The following is a 21,086-nucleotide window of genomic DNA, read 5'->3' as shown; positions in this document are numbered from 1 at the left end:
ATTTTGGGGGCATTATTTGACTTCTTAGTTTTGAAAGTAAGTTACGGTTGATTTATGAGTTCCTTATTGTTTAACAAAAGGAAAAAAAAAAGACTTTAGGTCCACAGTTTCCACACTGTGCACCAAAGAGCCTGGGGCTACATAGCAAACTCACAGATATGCTATAAGAAATTTTAAACTTTTGAGAGAAACACAGCGACATCTGTCGGACATCATGTGAACTACTAACTAGCGGGAGGTTGCAGTTTTAGATTGTGCTATAATTGTGTAGATGACGTCCTATCTTCACAAAGTGAGCTTTTGACGGTGGTTGTAATAAGAAGCAAGTACCATGTGAAAATCAATGTGAAACAAGAAATAAGGGTGTCAGTGTCCATTTTGATTCCAAGGCCTGAGCAGCTGTGTAGTGCCCAACAGGTACTTGCATAGCTTTATTAAGCATTTACGGTTATTTAAAAAATGAAATTTAAAATGTTTTTAACTCAATTTTTAAAGTTTAAAAAAAAAAAAGTTGTATTTTCAAATAGCTACTAAGTTGTTAGGGCATAAATACTCATTAACTTATTTGGATCTACTTAATAAAAGGAACTACTAGGAATTTCTTCTAGCTAAGGAGCACCAGGAAATATTACTGAGCCACTCAGTTACCTGTGAACTGAGGAAGTCTAAGAACTGCTAACCTAAATAAAACATATCTGACATAGGTATATTTGCCATGATTTTAGAAAAAAAGTATTTCATTTTAGTTAAGATGACATGGTGACAACACTTAAGGAAATGGTTTCGTTCTCTTCTCATTTGCTTTCATCCTCTCTTTTGGTTAATTTTGCCTGTGTTCGGTTTATACCTGTAATTCCTGGCTCTGGTTGTAGAATTCTTCTCGGTCATGTTGCAGTTGTCTGATCTGGCTATGGAGCTGGGCTACCACAGTGTCACGCTGCTCCTGAAGCTGACTGTATCTGGCTTGTTCTTTTTGCAGACTAACCTTCCATATCTGGATGTCCTTCTCTTGTAACTTCAACTGATCTTTCTAGCAGAGACCAAAGATGTCATTTTAGCTGCCTTCCAACATGGGCAATGATGCTCAAGTTTAATACGCGTTGCAAACATTTTATGTGTCATATGCTAACCTGAAACTTGTGACTACAGACCCAGAATCTGACAGTTCACTACTGTTTTACTTGGCTAAAGGTTAAGGTTTTCCAAATTTCACATTAGCAAATGGATCTCAAGTTACTTAAAGAACTTTTCTCAGCGATCAATTTGTTCCTAATATTTTCCAAAGTCCTGAAGATCAGAACTGGAATGAGACCTCTAGGACCTAGTATTGATGAAGTTCATTAAAATGAGTAAGTAGGTTACGTTAACCATGAGCTTCTCTTCCCCCAAGAAGCTTATGCTAACAGCTAACATTTACTGAACACTTACAATGTGCCAGGCACGGAGCCAGTGCTTGACTAACATTATTTCTTTTAACCTTCACAACTTACAAAGCAGGTGCTACTGTTATTATTCCCATTTTATAGAATGGGTAACAGAGTCTTCAAGAGGCTAAATTACTTTTCTAAGGAAACAAGTGGTAGAACCAAGATTCAATTACCAGGTCCGCCTGGCTTGACAACTACCATAGTGTATGTGCTGCACTTGTTTTATGCCATGAAATAGCTTCAGGAGAGCTGGCTTCCTATTTGGAGAAACAAAATTATCTTTTGACCCTTTTATCATCATAGCCAATTACAAACAATCATTTGTCACCAGTTTCCTGCAAGGGAATCCAGAGATCTAGCCACTCACACCTGAACCTAAGAGATTAAGGGACCTGCCCCGAGACATACAAGTGGTAACAGACAGAGCTAGAGCTGGGATGAGAACCTGGATCCTGACTCAGCCACTACTCTTTACAAGCCATTGGACTGACCCAAAATAAAACAAAAAGCAAAACCCACCTCCCTCCCACTCCCTAGGAAAAAATCCTCACCATAGCAGCGTTGTGTTCCTCCAGAGCTGCCGCACGGATCACCTTACGGAGGAGCCGCCTGTTCCGGAGAGCATGCTGCTGCCTCTTAAAACGCTCGTAGAGTAACTGGTTGTGCAGTAAAAGCAGCTGGTTACGGAGGGTGTGGATCTCATCTGAGGGAGGAGAGCCTGATTTTAAAGCAGAGGGAGGTGGCAGAGATGCTTTTTACATGTAGTTCAATCAGAGCCCCCCTTCCATTTTTGTTAGCTTAAGAAACAAAATTCCTCAAAAAACAAATCACCACTCACTTTGCAACTGACCACTTGGATCACAGCAACAGTCACTGATTAGGAGAGGGGAAAAAAAGTATTTGCTTTTTCCCGTTAAAGAAGTGTACAGTGGTATAATGTGGGGTGCCTTTTAGAGCTTTATGTATTTTTCCCCACAAACATGGATCCCTTATATATAAAAGTTAAGACTCCCTTTCTATTTTGTAAGGCCTTTCCTTCGGCAGTAGGTAATCTCCCAAGAACTTTCTCAGTACCATTTACTTCACTTAGGTCCTTTCTAGGGACACCTGGCACAAACATCTGAACTTTTTGCCTGCTCTGATATTCATGGTACTTGACACTTTTTAAAAATAGGAAATGCTGACTCTGCAACACTTGAGATACTTTTAGCCACACAGATAACCCTTGGTGCAGTACAGAAGCGAGGTCTGTTTCCTATGAGGCACCTCCTTCAAGGAAGGAAAAGGCAACAAGCAAGCAGGAACCGTATGGGCTGGATTTGGAGCTAAAGTAACAACTTTACCTCCAAAGTGGGTCCAGTCGACAGACTTGCTGGGTAAAGACAACCTAGGAAGAAAGTTTTTGAGTAACAAAGTTACCAATCTTACCTAGAAAAACTTATCTGGACTTTAATTGCAGCAAGTTTAAATCTTTCCTTGTCAAAATTCGCAATGGCATAAGAAAGTTTCAAAGTCCACTTAGAGTTGAAGAAAAAGCCTTGCAGTGGCTGGAAGCAGAGGGCGCTCTGCCCATGTGCGGAGCGCCCTGTTATTTGTGATCACTAAGGAGAGTGGAGAAGCCCTATCAATGACCTCCCGCTGCTCCGGCACTGTGGCAGATGTTTTCTGGTCGGCTCCCCAAAGCAACGCGTGATGAAACAGATTTGTTTTCAGCCTTCTCGGTTGAAATGTATGTTCTCAGTTGGGAAACTACTCTCATCCAAGTTTAAGGAAAACAGTAGATAATTTACCTGAGCCTATTATACCAAATCCCATTTAAAAAGAAGAAGCTTAAATATTACAGTCCATCAAATTCCATCTTAGGTTATATTGAAGAAAAATAAAAACTAACATCCTCAAAAACCTGTTTAGAAATGGCAGAGGATTCAAATTCTAGGCCAGTTATTCCCATATCCCTTCCCTGGATATCCTATGGAAAAGGTAACAGAAGAAGGGTTGAAAACAGCACCATGGGTAGCTTTCTTTTGGGGAAACCTTGTGTGCCATTGTGGAGAGGTAGGCAGTAAGGCTATCCTGAACCTGCATGGGAATGCTGATGATTGAATTTTCCACCTAATGAGCTGTGTTGCCGAAAATGGAAAGATAAGCTCAGGCAACAACTGTAGCTAGAGAAGACACTGTGACAAATAGTCCTATATTATCTGAAATATCAGAACCTCATCCTCAAATTTTCAGAGGGCAAATACGAAAGCATCTGAGTTCCTCAAAATGCTGTGGCACAAAAATGGCCTATATATGAAAGCCTCATTTTTAAATGGAATGGTATCCAAGGAATTATTCCAATTTAATGAGCATATATAGAGAACAAATTCAAGAAAAGGCAACAAGCTAGAAGGACATAGGACAAGCTAGGAAGACAAATGGTTGCCTTTGGGTGACAGCATGAAGAATGATTCTTATTCCTATCCTTACACTTTCTGTATTTTATAATAAAATTCAATGTTTAAATAAAAAGGAAACAGCCTCAAGTCCCTTACTTGTTAAGCTCCTTGGTGTGTGCATCTGCTCCCTGCTGTATCAGTCTATCCAGTACTTCCATTGGGGAGGTAGAGGGCACATAATCTTCCTCTGTGTTTCCTTTTGCCTTTTTTAATAGTTCCTCGGTCTTCTTGCTGACAAAATGATAGGCAGTCTTTGGCAATGCCACCTCAAAAAGATGATCATATGGGGGAGGCTGCCCACTTCCAAACCCCACTCCCCTCTGAGGTGGAATTTTACAAGGGCTGGGAGTGAGGATACTCGTCTCCAAAGAAGTCTGGCGTTCCCTGGTCCCAACAGGACTTTCATCGGCACCTCCACAGGGCAGGTCTATGGGAGTAAAGGTTTGCTTTGGTGTGTCAGGCCCAAGCTTGTCCAGGGAGGAGTTTAAAGGCTCAGGGTTCACATTAACGCTTGGCGCACCAGAGGCTGCTGAATGGATCTTCCGCTGAGAACCTGGGAGACTGTCTTGGTAGAAAGGAGAGTCAAACCCGCCTCGGGGAACCACAGGCTCAGCATCCGTTGTAGTGATCTCAGAAAGTTCTTTAGATATTGCAGCTGCAGGAGGAAAGGCAACAAGAGAATTCACGGTAAACATTCAATCTGCGAAAAACCAGGTAGTTTGGGTTTGCGTGCTGCTAAGTACCCCTGTCACCCAGAAGGGTAGATAAATATCCCTTTACCTGGCATAGGACCTACAATAACACACTCATTTCTCCCTCCAAGGGAAGAAAAACCAAGCAAGCCCGTGTGCACTGACACTAAATCACGGTTTTACAGCAGAATGAGAATTAAGTTTTATCATCTTACAGCAATCTTATACAAGCACAGAATCCACATACATTACCTTCTTCTTTATCTTTTTCAATACTATCTTCTTCAGAGGCCAGATCACCTAAAAACCCTGGAAGATCACTGAGAGTGACAGAACCTTTGCTGCCAGGTGTCTCTTCTAAAGAGGAACAGAGACAACGCCAGTTAAATAAACATACTTGTAATCCCTGTAACTGTGAAACTGCTTACAATGTCATAGAGTGTGATTCTTCCCACCGAACACAGAAGGCTGGAAATGACTCTTTCCAGGGGTTGTTATTACAGGAGGCTAACGTATTATACGTAATCTAATTAAATAAAGCCAAAAAACCCACAGCAGTCGAGTCAATTCTGACTCACGGTGACCCCATGTGCAGAGCAGACCTGTGCTTGACAGGACTTTCCAGGCTGTGACCTTTAAGAAGCAGATTGCCAGAACTTTCTTTCAAGGTACTTCTGGGTGGATTCAAACCCCCAATCTTTTGGTTAGCAGTTCAGTGCTTAACCATTTGCACTACCCAGGTACTCAATCCAATTAAAGGTACTATAAAACATAATCACATGGGAAATAAAATTCTCAGGCTTTTAATGTCTCAGACAACAAATAAAACCACAGAGTATGATCGAGTCAAAATACTTACAGGTATCTCATTGCAATAATTTAAAAGTTGTTTTTTTGTTGTTGTTATTTTGTTTTTTTATGTTACTGTTAGGTTGGCTTTTAAGAATTAATTACTTGTTGTTTCATTGTCTCTAGGCTTCTGAATTTTACAGATTCCAGAATTTCCTTGTTTGCACTTAACTTTGCTTCTATACACATATAAGCCATTGAAAAAAGGCAAACAAGATCCACCATTACCCACAGAGATTTTACCTAATCCTCTGTCATTAGGATGATGGTTCTCTCTGTGTAGACACAGTCTTGCAGAATCTGTTCTCTCTTCCTAAAAAGATAAGTACCATTTACATCACAAGGCAAAATATGCTGTAATGTTCTCTGATGTAAGAGAAACATCCTAAATATCCTAATTTTTAACATGTTATAAAGGAGTCTAAAGGTTAGCCTAGCAGTTCTCCAACTGTTTGGTCTCAGACTGCCTTTATATTCTCAAAAATTAATGAGAATGCCAAGCATTTTTGTTTCTGTAGGTTGTATTTATTGATAGTTCCTATATTAGATGTTAAAACTGAGAAATTTTTAAAAAATACTTATTTATGTTAAAGTCTCTTAAAAATAACAAACCTATTACATGTTAACATAAATTTTATGAAAAATAACTTTGTTTTCCCGAACAAAAATAAATCTAGTGAAGAGTAGAACTGTTTGCCATTTTGCAAATCTCATAATATCTGGTTTAATAGAAGAAAGCTGAACTCTCTTACCTGCTTCTGTATTCAAACTGTTGCAATATGTTGTTTTGGCTTAAGATACAAAGAAAATCTGGTGCCCCAAAGGTATGTAGTTGCAAAAAGAGTATGTTAACAGACTTTTCAGGTAATTGTGCATATTATCTCTTTTGATGCCATACCAAAACACAGTAAGTGGTAGTTTCTTAAAGGTTAGTTACAATGTAGAATCTAAAACTATATCGATTTTCATACTGTGTTAAAATTCATCAGTCTACTTATACTTTAATAGCTGCAAAAATGAACTCAAACATACCAGTGATGGCACAGGACTGGGCTGCATTTTGTTCTGTTACACATAAGGTCAACATGAGTCAAAGCCGACTCAAGGGCAACTAACAGCAACCACCTCACACTTCGAGTGCACCTTTTTACACATGCATCATTCTGCAGCATCACGCATTGGTCACTTGGAAAATCCTGTTTCGCCAAGTTGTGCAGATGTTCCAGATGTTAACACATGTTGTTATATAACATCACACACATACTATCAACCAAGCTTCCCAAGATTTCTCAATCTCATCAGAAAAGTTCTGGGAAGCTAGCAAGCTTCCCACATTAATACTCTAATTTTCGCCTAGAAGTTGAATTTTATCATTGGCAACAAATACTGTTAGTCGTTTATCTTTAAGTGAGAAACTCACTTTATCGTTTGAGAAACTGCCTGCCAAAAACCCAGGTCTGAATAACTATAGTTTATTAGTTGTTCTTTCAAATAAAACTGATGTGCCATGAAAAAAAAAAACAAAAGCCACTAGTTCAGCTGTCAACTCATATAGTCATACGAGTGCTTGAGATTACTGTCATACTCTGGGGTATGCAGTAAAAGTGCTTTACGCATACTTCCTATTTTGTCGCACTCAAAATATTAAATACATATGTTCTCAAGGGTTGAGATTTAATAAGATTAATAGTTTCTAGTGCTTTACATAGAATATTGTTTTTTGGTTTTTTTTTTTTTTAACTGGCAGGAAAGAATGCAGTATCTACTAGGACAGTTTGTTGCTTGTCTTGACTCATGCCACAGTGCCAGCCATCCCACCCACCACTGTTTCTGTACTATCAGTGCAAATGTCAGCACAGTAAAAAGGGCTCAAAACAGCTTAGTATTCCTATGAAGAGAGTTGTGATCTAGTGGACTCCCTAGAAGACTTTTGAAACCCCAGGTTTCTGCAGACTACACATTGAAAACCCGCTCGTTAGCCTATTTTCAATTGTTCTGATTCAAACCCATCACATTTTAGCTCAAATATATATTTGGCATAATTACTAGGCTTTACAAAGTGAAGCAGGTCACTGTTCTTGGGTAGAGGAATAGCAGGTAAGCTGACACATACCCTTTTGGAGGGTGTGGCTGCGGCCTGCACATAGTCATCCGAATGGCAGAGTGGGGCTGGAGGAGGAGAGGTGGCTGGGGTTCCCAGAGGGGTTCCTTTTCCGCCTGCTAAGAGATAAGGGCAGAATATGTATGACCTGTTAGAAAAACTTCTTGTTTTTTTCAGCCATTACTACAAATAAAGCTGCTAGAGTTAACTTCTGGGTACCCAGACCAGTCTTTCTGCTTTGTTTTGGTTTTTTAAAGGCTCATTTTACACTTTCTGAAAGCCCCAGAAGTTTGCATTAAGTGCCCCCTCCCCTCAAAAAAAAGTTTATTACTGCAAATGGCCCCCAAACTATTAGATCTAAGAGACAGTTTCTTCTATCATAAAAGTCAGGCCAAAAACAACCAAACAAATCCAAGCTAAGACATACATACCAGTTGTACCAAAGACTTTACTGTAAGGGTGTAACAACTCAGGTGGGACGTTTCCAGGAGAAGTTGGAGGAGTGGTCATACCACAAACCATAGATGGGCTCCAAAAAGTAGCCTAGAGAGTTAATAACATATGTTAACAATGTACTAGGTCATCCACAAGGTTTATGAACTAATGTTCAGCTCAAACTTAGCCTTTTCATCTGTAAAAAGGCATCTTATGAAAGCTTATCACAGATAAGTTACATTTTGTAAGTGTAAACTCCAAAATGAACCCATTGGAAATAAAATTGATCCTTAAAACTGATCCTTTGTTAATATAATTGACCATTAAAACAAGCAGTGTGAGATTTTTCCAACCACACACTAAATCCTGACCCAATGGTCAGCTTCACCACACAGCAGAGAAGAGAGTAGGCACACGATTTTACACCATACTTGTGGCGGCTCAGTTAACAGCCGTGTTGATAGGGAACTCAGAGTCTGAGGTAGCTGCCCTGGCGTATTTAACGTCAGCCGGGAAGTGGAGTAAGGGGTCGAAGTAGCACTCCCTGAAATGAAAGGGAAAGAACACATGGAGTTAATGTGTGGTCTTAGATAATTCTGAAAATAAATTATGGTTCTTTAGACCATTTGATAATACTGAATTCTCTATATTTAACTAATCTAAGTGCCTTCCTGATATCCTTAGGGACAAAGTAACTATTTAAAAAGGTTCTTTAAAATAAAGTCCAGTAAGGTTTGAAGTCTAGTTAAGTACAATCTGAATGACAGCTTCGGTAAGTGCTACCTACAGATAAAGTCTAGATTTTTATATGAATCTAATTCTAAATTGTCCAGATTCATTAAGACTGTGGCAATGCTATAGATAAGAGGATCTCACTCTGTCTGAAAAGTAGAAAGATTCCTTTATGAGGTGGGGCCTAGAAATCAAATACCTGAGCCCATTTTATTTTTCTTAATGTGTTAAAGTCACATCCTCAAGTCTGCTGGCATACTATCAGGTAGGAAATTAAGAACATGGGGCTTTAAAAATTATAATTACCTCTAAAACTTGAAGGAGGAATTAACTAGGAAAAAATGGAGGCAAATTCAAATTGTAAATATTTGGAAAAAATTGCTAAGACCTGAACTAAGTCTTACTGTAGAAATAAAATCAACAAAATAAACAATGTTTTCCAGAGACTAAGTTGTAAAGCAGGTAAGTACCAAAGTCACTTTTTACCATAGCTATTCTGTGTGTCAACATAAGGGCTGGTGGTGACATCAGCTGAACGATGAGGAAAGCGTGCTGAGATTTGGTGAGACACAGAATAGCCATCTTCATATGAGGCTTCTGTAGGGTCCAGAGAGATTTTGGCACACTCTATTACAACATCGTGAGTTTCTAATCTCTTCCACCTGTAGAAGGCAATGAAAATCAAGAAATGCAAGTTTTAACCCATTCAATCAAATAATTAAGAGGGCCAACTCAGTACCAGCCCCTGAGCTAGTTTTGCAACGAACAAGACAGACCCATGCCAGTCCAAGTATTAAACAGCACTAGTGTATAAAGAACGAGCCATTCATTTTACAAAGCTATAACCTCCTTATTTGAAATGGGTTACATGGAATTATCAGTAACTGATCTGTAACAAAAATTCCTTCAACAAAAGACTAGGCATAGCCTCAAAACAGTATATAAACTACGCACAGCAGCCCCCACAGAAACAATCTCCAATGGAACAGTGGTAATCAGATAGGGAGGCCTGGAATCTGCAAGGCAGCTAAAGGCTGATTCAAAGTCTCAGGATTCTAATCCACTCCTAGACCAGAAATAGTGCAGAAATATTCAAATCTAGAGAAAGCCCACAAGAATAATTAAAGAATTATCGAAACAGTCCTATTATGTGATTCACAAGTCCACTTCTAAGAACTTATCCCATGGAAAGACATATTTCAAGATATACAAGTGTTCATCACAGCATAGCTTATAATAGAAAAAAGAAAGGAAACAACCCAAGTCCAACGAAAGACACACATTCTATAGAAGAAATATTATTACAATACCATGAAAACCCATGCTTTCAACAGATCAATGGTTGCCAGGAGGTGAGGGAGGAGATGGACTGCAAAGGACATGAAGGAATTTTTGGAGTGACGAAAATGTTCTTATGATGATTGTGACATCTGTCAAAACGTATCGTATTGATGAATATTATTGTATGTAAACCATACATTAATTACTAAAGCTGATTTTTAAAATCATGCTTCAAAATATTAAAGTGCTCAAGCTATTATCTTAAATGAAAAAGGATACAAACTACTCAGATATGCCCGCAAGTAGACTGACCACACTAAGTATTCAAATTAAAAGAACTGAAGTTATGAGTAATATTTATTTTCTTCTTTCAGCTCTTCAGTACTTTCCAAATGTTTTTAAAAAGACCCAAATAATTAGTAGAACACTTAAAATATGAATGCTTAAAGGACAAATATTGTATAAGACCACTATTATAAGATCTTGAGAAATAGCATAAACTGAGAAGAACACATACTTTTGTGGTTACGAGGGGGGGAGGGAGGTAGGGTGGGAGAGGGTTATTTACTGATTAGTTAGTAGATAAGAACTACTTTAGGTGAAGGGAAGGACAATACTCAATACACAGAAGGTCAGCTCAACTGGACTGGACCAAAAGCAAAGAAGCTTCTGGGATAAACAGAATGCTTCGAAGGTCAGCGGAGCAAGGGCGGGGGTTTGGGGACTGTGGCTTAAGGGGACTTCTAAGTCAATTGGCAAAATAATTCTATTATGAAAACATTCTGCATCCCACCTTGAAGTGTGGCGTCTGGGGTCTTAAATGCTAACAAGCGGCCATCTAAGATGCATCAATCAGTCTCAACCCACCTGGATCAAAGGAGAATGAAGAGCGCCAAGGTCACACGATAACTATGAGCCCAAAAGACAGAAAGGGCCACATGAACTAGAGACTTACATCATCCTGAGACCAGAAGAACTAGATGGTGCCCAGCTACAACCGATGACTGCCCTGACAGGGAGCACAACAGAGAACCCCTGAGGGAGCAGGAGATCAGTGGGATGCAGACCCCAAATTCTCATAAAAAGACCAGACTTAATGGTCTGACTGAAACTAGAAGAATTCCAGTGGTCATGGTCCCCAAACCTTCTGTTAGCCCAGGACAGGAACCATTGCCGAAGACAACTCATCAGACATGGAAGGGACTGGACAATGGGTTGGAGAGAGATGCTGATGAAGAGTGAGCTACTTGTATCAGGTGGACACTTCTTTTTATGAGAATTTGGGGTCTGCATCCCACTGATCTCCTGCTTCCTCAGGGGTTCTCTGTTGTGCTCCCTGTCAGGGCAGTCATCGGTTGTAGCTGGGCACCATCCCTCTCTGGAAGGGAGATGGGAGGGTAGAGAGGGTTAGAAACTGGCAAAACCATCACGAAAGGAGAGACTGGAAGGAGGGAGCAAGCTGACTCATTAGGGGGAGAGTAAGTGGGAGTATAGGGTAAGGTGTATACAAGCTGATAGGTGACAGATTGACTTGACTTGTAAACTTTCACTTAAAGCGCAATAAAAATTATTTAAAAAAAATATGAATGCTTGCTCAAGTATAACCTTTCTTTCTCTTCGACACTGTAATTTTGCTATGCATATTTCTAAGTAATTTGTAGCTACAGAGAGTCTCATCTTCAAGCCCCAAAGTTTACAGAGAACAGCACAGCAGCACTAAGGGCACTACATGGGTTTACGGTAAAAAAAAAAAAGCTGATCTTACACAATTGTTCTAGAATGCTCATAATTCTTAGATGCTAAAAATGTGGTATTAAATACAGAAAAAAAGGAGTTCAGGGCATGGAAAGGATGCAAGGCAGCTTCCCTAAGGGGAAGGCCTTTTAATTTCAGTTTTGCCTCTTTTGTCACTATACACGTTCTTCCTGCCTGGGATCATTGTGTTATTGGTGATAGGTTCCTCTTTACCCATTCTCATCATGACTGGAAAGTGATTAAGTGAGAGCAAGAGCCAGGAAGCATATGTACACATAAGAAAATTGACTTTAGAGAAGAAAATGAGAATCATAATAAAGTAGGGAGGCATTTAAATTTTTTATTTTAATCAAAGTAATATATGCACTTATAACATTTCACTGATTCTTAAATGGACTTTTCATATTTTAATACCTGTGAAACTAGGAAGTATCTTCTAATCAGTTGCATGTTACTTTACTTGGCATTTTCTTCTTTCTCAGAAGTACATAAAATGTAAGTGCATCATTCATTCAATGACATCGTAGATTCAGTGAGATATATGACACTTTAAAAAGTCAAAATAATACTAAAAGGTTCCTCCTACCCCTCCCCCCTGCAACCACTCTGGCAAATGCTTAATTCTTTAGCTGAATTGTTACCCTACCTTCATATTTCTAAATACTATGCTCTATGTGGAAACCCTAGTGGTATAGTGGTTAAGTGCTATGGCTGCTAACCAAAAGGCTGGCAGTGCAAATTCGCCAGGTGTTCCTCGGAAACTCTGTGGGGCAGTTCTACTCTGTCCTATAGGATCAGTATGGCAAGCTATTTTAATCTGGAAACTCATATCCTTCAGTTCTAGGAAATTTTCTTGCATTATTTCTTTTTACAACTTTTTCCTCCATCAAATATTTCTCTGTTCTCTCTTTTTAAAACTGATTGATGTTAGACTTCCCGGACTGATTTTTCAAATTTCTTATCTTCTATTACTCATCTCTATCCTTCGGTTTTGCTTTCTGAGATATTCCCAATTTGATCTTCCCATTCTTTTATTCAACTGTTTATTTTGGCTACCATTTTTAATCTTCAACAGTTCTTTCTTTAGTCTCTGAATGTTCCTTTTCTGTAGCGCCCTGATCTTTAAATATGCACATATGCACAAACATCTTTTATCTCTACATTGCCTTCTGCTCTATATGTACCTTCTGCTCTCAATATTGTCATTGTTTCTAGCTCCTTTTTCTTCCCTTTATTTCATTAGGTCTCTGTTTTTGTGTCAGAGCTCTCTTCAAAGGTCAGGTAGACCCCGCCTACAAAAGGTGAGTGAGGATCTACAAGCTAACCAAGGACGCTTCCAAGTTAATACAGTAAACACAGTAGACTGGACATATGCACACAATTGTACATCCTTCTGAAACCCAACCAAATAGACACTAAAAATTAAAATATATATACATGTGTGTATGTTTATATATATATATATATATATATACACAAGAAAGAGAAGAATGGGAGAAGAGAAAATAGCACCGAAAGTTTCTGAAACCGGAAAGCAGATGGGCAAGTGGTAACTGACTTAGTGAATCCAAGAAGGTGGAATCCTAAACTACCAAGGTTTCAAAGCTGAGTTAATCTGATTTATACCACAGAAGGCTTAAAAAGTTAAAGAATTTATAGCATCAAGTACTTGTGCAACTGGAGGTGAGTGGTGTATAGGTGAGGGCAGCTAAAATAAGGACAGGGTAAAACTGAGAAACAGAGCTCCTGGATTCCCTCCTCGACACTATGCTCCTAGGCAACAGCACTTCTCCCACCAGAAACCTGGATGTTTATTCTCTGAAGAGGTAAAACAAAGCATTTCTGAACTGAGGTACTCGAGAAATAGTTACGAGCACGAGTAACATTCCAAACAAGGGGATTGAGTGAACATACACATTCTGAATGCCAAGACCGCTATCCCTTCCCCACCACCAGCCCTCTTTTCCCACCAGTGGCAGCCATACCCTTACTAAAGATCAGAAGGCTTTTTTCTAAGAAATCTATCCAGCTAAAAAGAAAACAATATTGACATCAGTTTCTTCAACAAATGCCCAGATCAACCTAAAATGAAGTTCAAAGTCAACAAGTCCCACCCCAGTGAACAAAGCCTTTTAGTCTCCTCATGCAAATATAAGCAGATTACCAGACATCTGAAGAAGGCCTAAAGATGTAAGAAAGAACAAAACAAACAGAAAAAAGCAGCTTAGAGGGAAGTAGATTATGTAAGAAATAGAAAAGAAAAAACTATCATTAAATGATTGTATCTGTGAAACAAAAACAGGCTACTATAAAAAAGGAACAGAAAACTAAAAAGAGCTTTCAAATACTAAAAACATGAAGGTACATATGAAAAACACAATAAAAAGATTTAAAAAAAACTAAAGATAAAGAAATTTTCCAAAGTAGAGCAAAAGGACAGAGAGAAAAAAGTGAACAACCAGTCCCAGGAGGTCCCACCCTGAACATCAGGAGTTCTGGAAAGAAAAAGACAATAAAGGGAAGGGAATCAAGCATAAATAATTAAAGAAAATTTCCTATAATTTAAAGGTAAGAGTTTCCAGATTGAAAAATGAGTAAGAATAGACTTATACCAAGGTACTGCACTAGGAAATTTAAGAATATTATGAGAGCAAAGATTCTTTAAGCTCCCATAGAGAAAAATACAATACAGCAACAAGTACAGATGATCAGAAATCAGAAAGTTTTTGGATTTCAACAGCAACACTAGAAGCAAGGCTGGAATGGAATAATGCCTCCAAATTATTGAATGAGAATGATTCCCAAACTAGAAGTCTATACCCAGGCAAACAATTGCATTCTTTCTCAAAAAGCTACTAAAGGATATATTCTATCAAAACAAAAGTAAACCAAGAAGATGACATGAAATATAGGAAATAGGAGATTCTACACAGGAGAGACAAAGAAAACAAAAATCCTCACAACTGGACCAATAAGCAACATCATGATAAACAGAAAAACACTGAAGTTGTCAAGGATCTCATTTTACTTGGGTCCACAATCAATGCCAATGGAAGCAGCAGTCAAGAAATGAAACGATGTGGTGCATCGGGTGTATCTGCTGCGAAAGACCTCTTTAAAGTGTGTCTTAGGCATCTAGTGCTGGTATAACAGAAATACCACAAGTGGATGGCTGTAACAAAGAGAAATTTATTCTCTCACAGTCTAGGAGTCTGGAAGTCCAAATTCAGGGTGCCAGCTCCAGGGGAAGGCTTTCTCTCTCTGTTCACTCTGGGGGAATGTCCTTGTCATCAATCCTCCCCGGTCAAGGAGCTTCTCAGTGCAGGGATCCAGGATCCATGGACACACTACTCTCCTGGCTCTTGTTTTCTTGGTTGTATGAGGTCCCCATGTCTCTCTGCTCACTTCTTTTATATCTCAAAAGAGATTGACTTAAGACACAACTTAAGCTCATCAATTGCATCTTGTCTCATTAACTACTGCTAATCCCACCTTATTAACATCCTAGAGCTAGGATTTACAACACAGGAAAATCACATCAGATAACAAAATGGTGAACAATCACACAATACTGGGAATCATGGACTAGCCAAGTTGACACACATTTTTGGGGGACACAATTCATGTTGAAGTGTTACAAGGCAAAGATGTCACTTTGAGGATTAAGGTGTACCTGATCCAAGCCATGGTATTTTCGATCACTTCATATGCATGCGAAAGCTGGACAATGAATAAGGAAGACCAAAGAATAATTCTGGTGTTGGTGAAGAATACTGACTCTACCATGGACTGCCAAAAGAACAAACAAATCTGTCCTGGAAGAAGTACAACCAGAATGCTCCCTGGAAGCAACGATGGTAAGACTATGTCTCACATACTTCGGACATGATATCAGAAGGGATCAGTCCCTGGAGAGGGATATCATGCTTGCTTAAGCATTGGGCCAACGAAAAAGAGGGAGACCCTCAACAAGATGGATTGACACAGTGGCTGCAACAACGGGCTCAAGCACAACAACGACTGTGAGGATGGCCAAGACTCGGCAGTGTTTTGTTCTGTTGCACATAAGGTTGCTATGAGTCAAAACTGACTCAACAGCACCTAACAACATCAAAGAAGAATTGACGCCTTTGAGTTATCGTGTTGGCGAAGAATAATGAATATAGCATGGACAGCCAAAAGAACGAACAAATTTGTCTTGGAAGAAGTACAGCCAGAATGCTCCTTAGAAGCAAGAATGGCAAGACTTCATCTTACATACTTTGGACATGTTATCAGGAGGGACCAGTCCCCGGAGAAGGACATCAAGCTTGGTAAAGTAGAGGGTCAGCTAAAAAGAGGAAGACCCTCAATGAGGTGGACTGACACAGTGGCTGCAACAATGGGCTCAATCATAAACAATTGTGAGCCTAGCACAGGACAGGGCAGTGTTTTGTTCTGTTGTACACAGGGTCACTATGAGTTGGAACTGGCTTGAGGGCACCTAATAACAACACAGGAGAAGGGCAAAGTGAAGCACCAGGAGAATAAGATGACAGCTGTGTAAGTAGACATAGAAGACAATCAGTCCATGTCAGAACAGAGATGTCAAGAGACAAATATACTGTAGGCCATCATCAAGATTCCTGCTATCTTTTTAGCCAGAGGACAGAGTGTCCAGGTGATCCTGGCTTAGATCTTGTCTGTATCTAGCTTGTCTTGATCACATGCTGATAAAGTTCCTACTCTCCCTTCTTTCACCTGATCACCTGAGGACATTCATTTCATTCCACAGAAGTATTCTGCTTTGACCTATTCCTGAGAGCTGGATGCAGGCCAGAGTGAGCTTAGAAGCAGAAAACATAGAACTGTTGCCTCCTCTGACCATATTTCGGCAGCACTGCCAGCACCTGGCCCTTGCTATAGGCCTTGCCAGATGTTCTGACTGGGGTAAGCTTTGTTTACCAGGATTCAGTCATGGCCTTGCCCACTGAATTCCCCAGAAAGGGCTCTTATAAACACTCAAAGAAGGTGAAGTCAGACCAAGACTCAGACACTATGTTCATCCCTTTGTCATCTGGGAGCCTTCATCTAGTAGTGACAAGACTGGCCTTTCCTCAGCCAGGCTTGGCTTCCTAATCAGCTTTTCAAAATAAACCAATACGTGTGGTAAAACTATAAAGAAAATCAAAACAAAAAACAAACAAAAAAACCAAACTGGTTGCCTTCAAGTCGATTCTGCCTCATAGTGACCCACAGGACAGAGTAGAACTGCCCCAGAGGGTTCCCAAGGTTGTAATCCTTAGGGAAGCAGACTGCCACATCTTTCTCCCACAAAACGGCTGGCGAGTTTGAACCGCAGACCTTTTGGTTAGCAGCTAAGCACTTAACCACTACCAGGGCTCCTTTAAAGAAAAGCAAAGGAATGATTAACACAAAAACAAGAATTATAGTTGCCTCGTAGGTGGAACAGGGGACAAGAGGGAAAAGATGGCTACAATTGGGGAGGGTTATACAGAGGTCTTCTAAGGTATGGGTAATGTCCTCTTTCTTAAGCTGGGTGGTGGCTGCATGGGTGTTGACATGTTATTATTAAACTTTATATATACATTTTACATACTTTTCTATATATAATATATTTCATAATAAATTACTCTAAGCTGACTCTACATGGAAGATGCAGGGTTTGTGGAGAGATGAGATTCACTATAGGCGGATCAGGTAGTGAGCCAGTTTTTTTGTGGGGGATCACCAAATGTCAGTATCTGTGAGTCAGTTTCTCCAAAAAAACGTTTAATCCTCTGCCTAGGGAGCATAAGCCTGGCAGGGGCCAGAAGAAAGTAGGGGGAGGGAGCTGAGCTTCTCATAGCTCAGTATGTAAAATTTCATTTAATTTCCTCCTTTCCAGTCTCAACCTCAGCTCTACCCTCCACCATACCTGGTATCTTCAAATGAGGAGCCTCTCCAGATTCAGTTTCTCCAGAGAATATACCAGGGAACTTTGACAGGGGCCTCACTGAGAATGGTACTATGCAGGATGAAGAAAGGGACCTAGGGAGTCCAACCACTCGATATACAGACCTCCTACAATCTACTTGTTTTCAACCACACGCTTCACCTCCTGCCTTGCACAATACAGTAAGTCCTCAGGTTACAAACGTCTGACATAGAGACAAGTCATACTGGCCCTTTAAATTTACATAAACTTGCCCACTTTGAAATGATTGAACCAACCCTTACTCACAACAGATTCTTCATCCCAATCACCTTTACTTGCTGCACATGCAGCTTTTAAACCAATGAAAAGGCTTTGAGCCTTTTCCTGCACTAACCATAACCAACCTGTTGCCGCTAAGTCAACTCCAACTCATAGCAACACTATAGGACAGAATAGAACATGCCCCATGGCGTTTCCAAGGAGCAGCTGGTGGACTTGAACTGCTGACCTTTTGGCTAACAGCTGAACTCTTAGCCACTGCACCACCAGGGCTCTTTTCTTGCACTAAACAACAAAAAAAAAAACCACAGTTGCCATCACATCAATTCCGACTCACAGTGATCCTATAGGACAAAAAGAACTACCTCATAGGGTTTCCAAGAAGCGCCGGTGGATTCAAACTGCAGACCTTTTGGTTAGCACCCGAGATCCTGACTACTGCGCCATCAGGGCTCTATTCTTAAGCTAAGTCTAAATAAGAACCGATGCACCCAGTCCAACTTACCTAAAAATATGACTTAAAGGCACACTGAGGAATGGATCTCGTTTGTAACCCCAGGGACTGCCTGTAACTGGTACCTACAAGATGTAAGCTTTCCTGGGGTTCTGTGGGGCAAGCACTTGCACTGAAAAGTCCATTTCTCTGTTAAACAGTTTTTAGTTTTCCATCCAACTGTTAAGGATAAGTTTTAAACTCATACGAAGTTGTGTAAGTACTTCAAAATGGAATGATCCTATAGGTAGAAGAAAATCTGTGTTTCCCAATAATACCTTAATAGGGACATCTCCTAGATTACATTTTCTATCTCTCAAGAGATTCTTTAAAATTCTGTATCACTAGAGATGGGGCCAAGATGGTACAGTAGTCAGACACTTCCTATGGTCCCTCTCACAACAAAGACCCGAAAAAAACAAAGGAATCAATAATATATGACAATCTAGGAGCCCTGAACATCAAAGACAATGCTGAAGAGTTAGACTGAGTGGCAGGGAGAGGGAGAAATGCTTTGGAAGCAGCAAGGATTTGCCAGACTTGACCTGGCCGGCACCCTGCAGGCTGGGTGGGCTGGCACACACGGGCTGAGGCAAGCAGTAGTGCTCGGGGTGTTCTCCACACCAGGAGAGACAGAGCAGTGGAGAGTCTGCTCAAGCCTCCAGAACCAGGGAGAAGTGGTGCCGAATCTTCAAAAGTTAAGTGCAGGCATCTGACCTACCATGCAGAATTAAGAAAACCCTTCTCTGCTCTGGGAGGTACCGCTCCCATTTGCCTATCCCCTCCCCACTCTGCTCTGGTCCAGGTCCAGCTTCAGTGATTGCCGTGCCCTCTGTGCCAGAAGTGGAACCCATCATACACCCCAAGCCATTCTCCTGCCTTTGGAGACGGAACAAATTAACAAACAGGAAAAAATCATCTGCCAGCTCCCTAAGCTGGGAACTCAGGGCAGGCACAGGCCCTTTGCCCAGGCACAGGCATAAGTGGTCCACAGACTTTGAATGCCTTTCACCCCTGCTTAGAACTGTGTGGGCCCATTTCAACTGCACAGGTCCTCATTAGCACAGTACAACAGGGTATATACGTGAAGCCTATTTTCAACTGCAACTGCTAAGGCAGAGTGGCAGATTCGTGACATGTGACACTACCCTGCCCATTGGCAGGGTCCTCACCTATCCACGTCAGGCCCCTAAGGACTAGTGGCTTTACCCACTCCACCTAGCCACCTCCAACAGGGGTCAGAGAATATGTGGTGCCTCCCAATCCTTACAGTCAAGAGCACTAGATGCCCAAAGTCCAGCTGCAAAACCCACCCACTTATGCGCTCTAGGAAATAGGGACACGCCTTCCACCCAGGCCCTCAGGGGCAGCTGTCAGCCCCCTACACCTTGCTCAGCACATAACCCCCTACTGCAGCCAGATACCTGTACCTACTCCAATCACCCCTGCGTAGCCCTGCCTGTCTACGACTGTGGGTGAGAGCCTGCACCACACACTTGGTGACCAATGACCTGGACACCTGAGCTGAATCCACACAAGAAAAGTAAACGGACTCTTGGGCTCACATACCTACTACACCTCTAACCACCTGGTAACAAGACGTGAGAGCTTCAAAGACGCCAGTTATTAAAGTAGCTCACAGAACCAGCCTATTTAGGCAAATCAAAACAAAACAAGAAGCTAGGACACAGTAGGCAAACATAAAATAAATAAATATAACAACTTATTGATGGCTCAGACACAACAGTCAATACCAAATTGCATAAAGAGGCAGACCATGATGGCTTCAGCAAACAACCAAAACAAAGAACCAAGAAACCTTTCAGAGGAAGATAAAGTCTTGGAGTTACCACAGGTAGAATTCAAAAGATTAATGTACAGATCTCTCCAAGAGATCAGGAAGGATATCAAGCAAAACACAGACCAAGCCAAGGAACCAACAGAGGAACTTAAGAAGGTTATACAAGAGTATAACGACAAATTTAACAGGATGAAAGAATCCATAGAGAGACGGCAAACAGAAATCCAGAAGATTAACAATAAAATTTCAGAATGAGACAACTCGATAGAAAGTCAAAGGAGCAGAATTGAGGCAATGGAAGTCAGAATTAGAGAGGTTCAAGATAAAGCACTTGACACCAATTTATTTGAGGAAAAATCAGAGAAAAGAACTTTAAAAAATGAAGAAACCCTAAGACTTATGTGGGACTCTATCAAGAGGAATAACCTACGAGTGATTGGAGTACCAGAACAGGGGGATAACAGAAAATACAGAGAGAATTGTTGAAGATTTGTTGGCAAACTTCCCTGATACCATGAAAGACAAGAAGATATCTATCCAAGAAGCTCATCAAACCCCACACAGGGTAGATCCCAAGAGAAAGTCATCAAGACATGTTATAATCAAACTTGCCAAAACTAAAGAGAAAGAGAGAATTTTAAGAGCGGCTAGGGATAAACAGGAAACCCTGGTGGTGTAGGGGTTAAGTGCTATGGCTGCTAACCAAGAGGTTGGCAGTTTGAATCCACCAGGCGCTCCTTGGAAACTCTATGGGGCAGTTCTAATCTGTCCTACAGAGTGGCTTTGAGTCGGAATCGACTCGAAGGCTGTGGGTTTGGTTTTTTTTGGGGGGTTTAGGGATAAACAAAAAGTCATGTGCAAAGGAGAGCCGATAAGACTAAGT

At 40.6% G+C, this 21,086-nt stretch overlaps 1 protein-coding gene across 16 annotated transcripts in view; it reads right to left on the bottom strand.

Moving 5' to 3' along the window:
* TSC1 (TSC complex subunit 1) overlaps nt 1–21,086 on the bottom strand; it is a 61,516-nt gene that overhangs the window by 12,797 nt on the left and 27,633 nt on the right. For 13 of the 16 annotated variants that reach the window (XM_064291266.1, XM_064291265.1, XM_064291257.1 and 10 more), the window contains 10 exons: nt 9,164–9,339; nt 8,377–8,489; nt 7,942–8,053; nt 7,523–7,629; nt 5,653–5,722; nt 4,813–4,917; nt 3,965–4,523; nt 2,771–2,814; nt 1,979–2,145; nt 848–1,030 (listed from right to left, as the gene is read on the bottom strand). In XM_064291266.1, the coding sequence (XP_064147336.1) occupies nt 848–1,030; nt 1,979–2,145; nt 2,771–2,814; nt 3,965–4,523; nt 4,813–4,917; nt 5,653–5,722; nt 7,523–7,629; nt 7,942–8,053; nt 8,377–8,489; nt 9,164–9,339 (1,636 nt within the window). The remainder of the gene's footprint in view (nt 1–847; nt 1,031–1,978; nt 2,146–2,770; nt 2,815–3,964; nt 4,524–4,812; nt 4,918–5,652; nt 5,723–7,522; nt 7,630–7,941; nt 8,054–8,376; nt 8,490–9,163; nt 9,340–21,086) is intronic. The other 3 variants (XM_064291264.1, XM_064291263.1, XM_064291262.1) reach the window with 3 other exon arrangements.

The sequence above is a fragment of the Loxodonta africana genome, chromosome 9 (assembly GCF_030014295.1).
Source record: "Loxodonta africana isolate mLoxAfr1 chromosome 9, mLoxAfr1.hap2, whole genome shotgun sequence".
Taxonomy (NCBI): domain Eukaryota; kingdom Metazoa; phylum Chordata; class Mammalia; order Proboscidea; family Elephantidae; genus Loxodonta; species Loxodonta africana.
The sequence above is the reverse complement of the archived record's forward strand: the minus strand, read 5'-3'. Positions and strand labels throughout refer to the sequence as shown.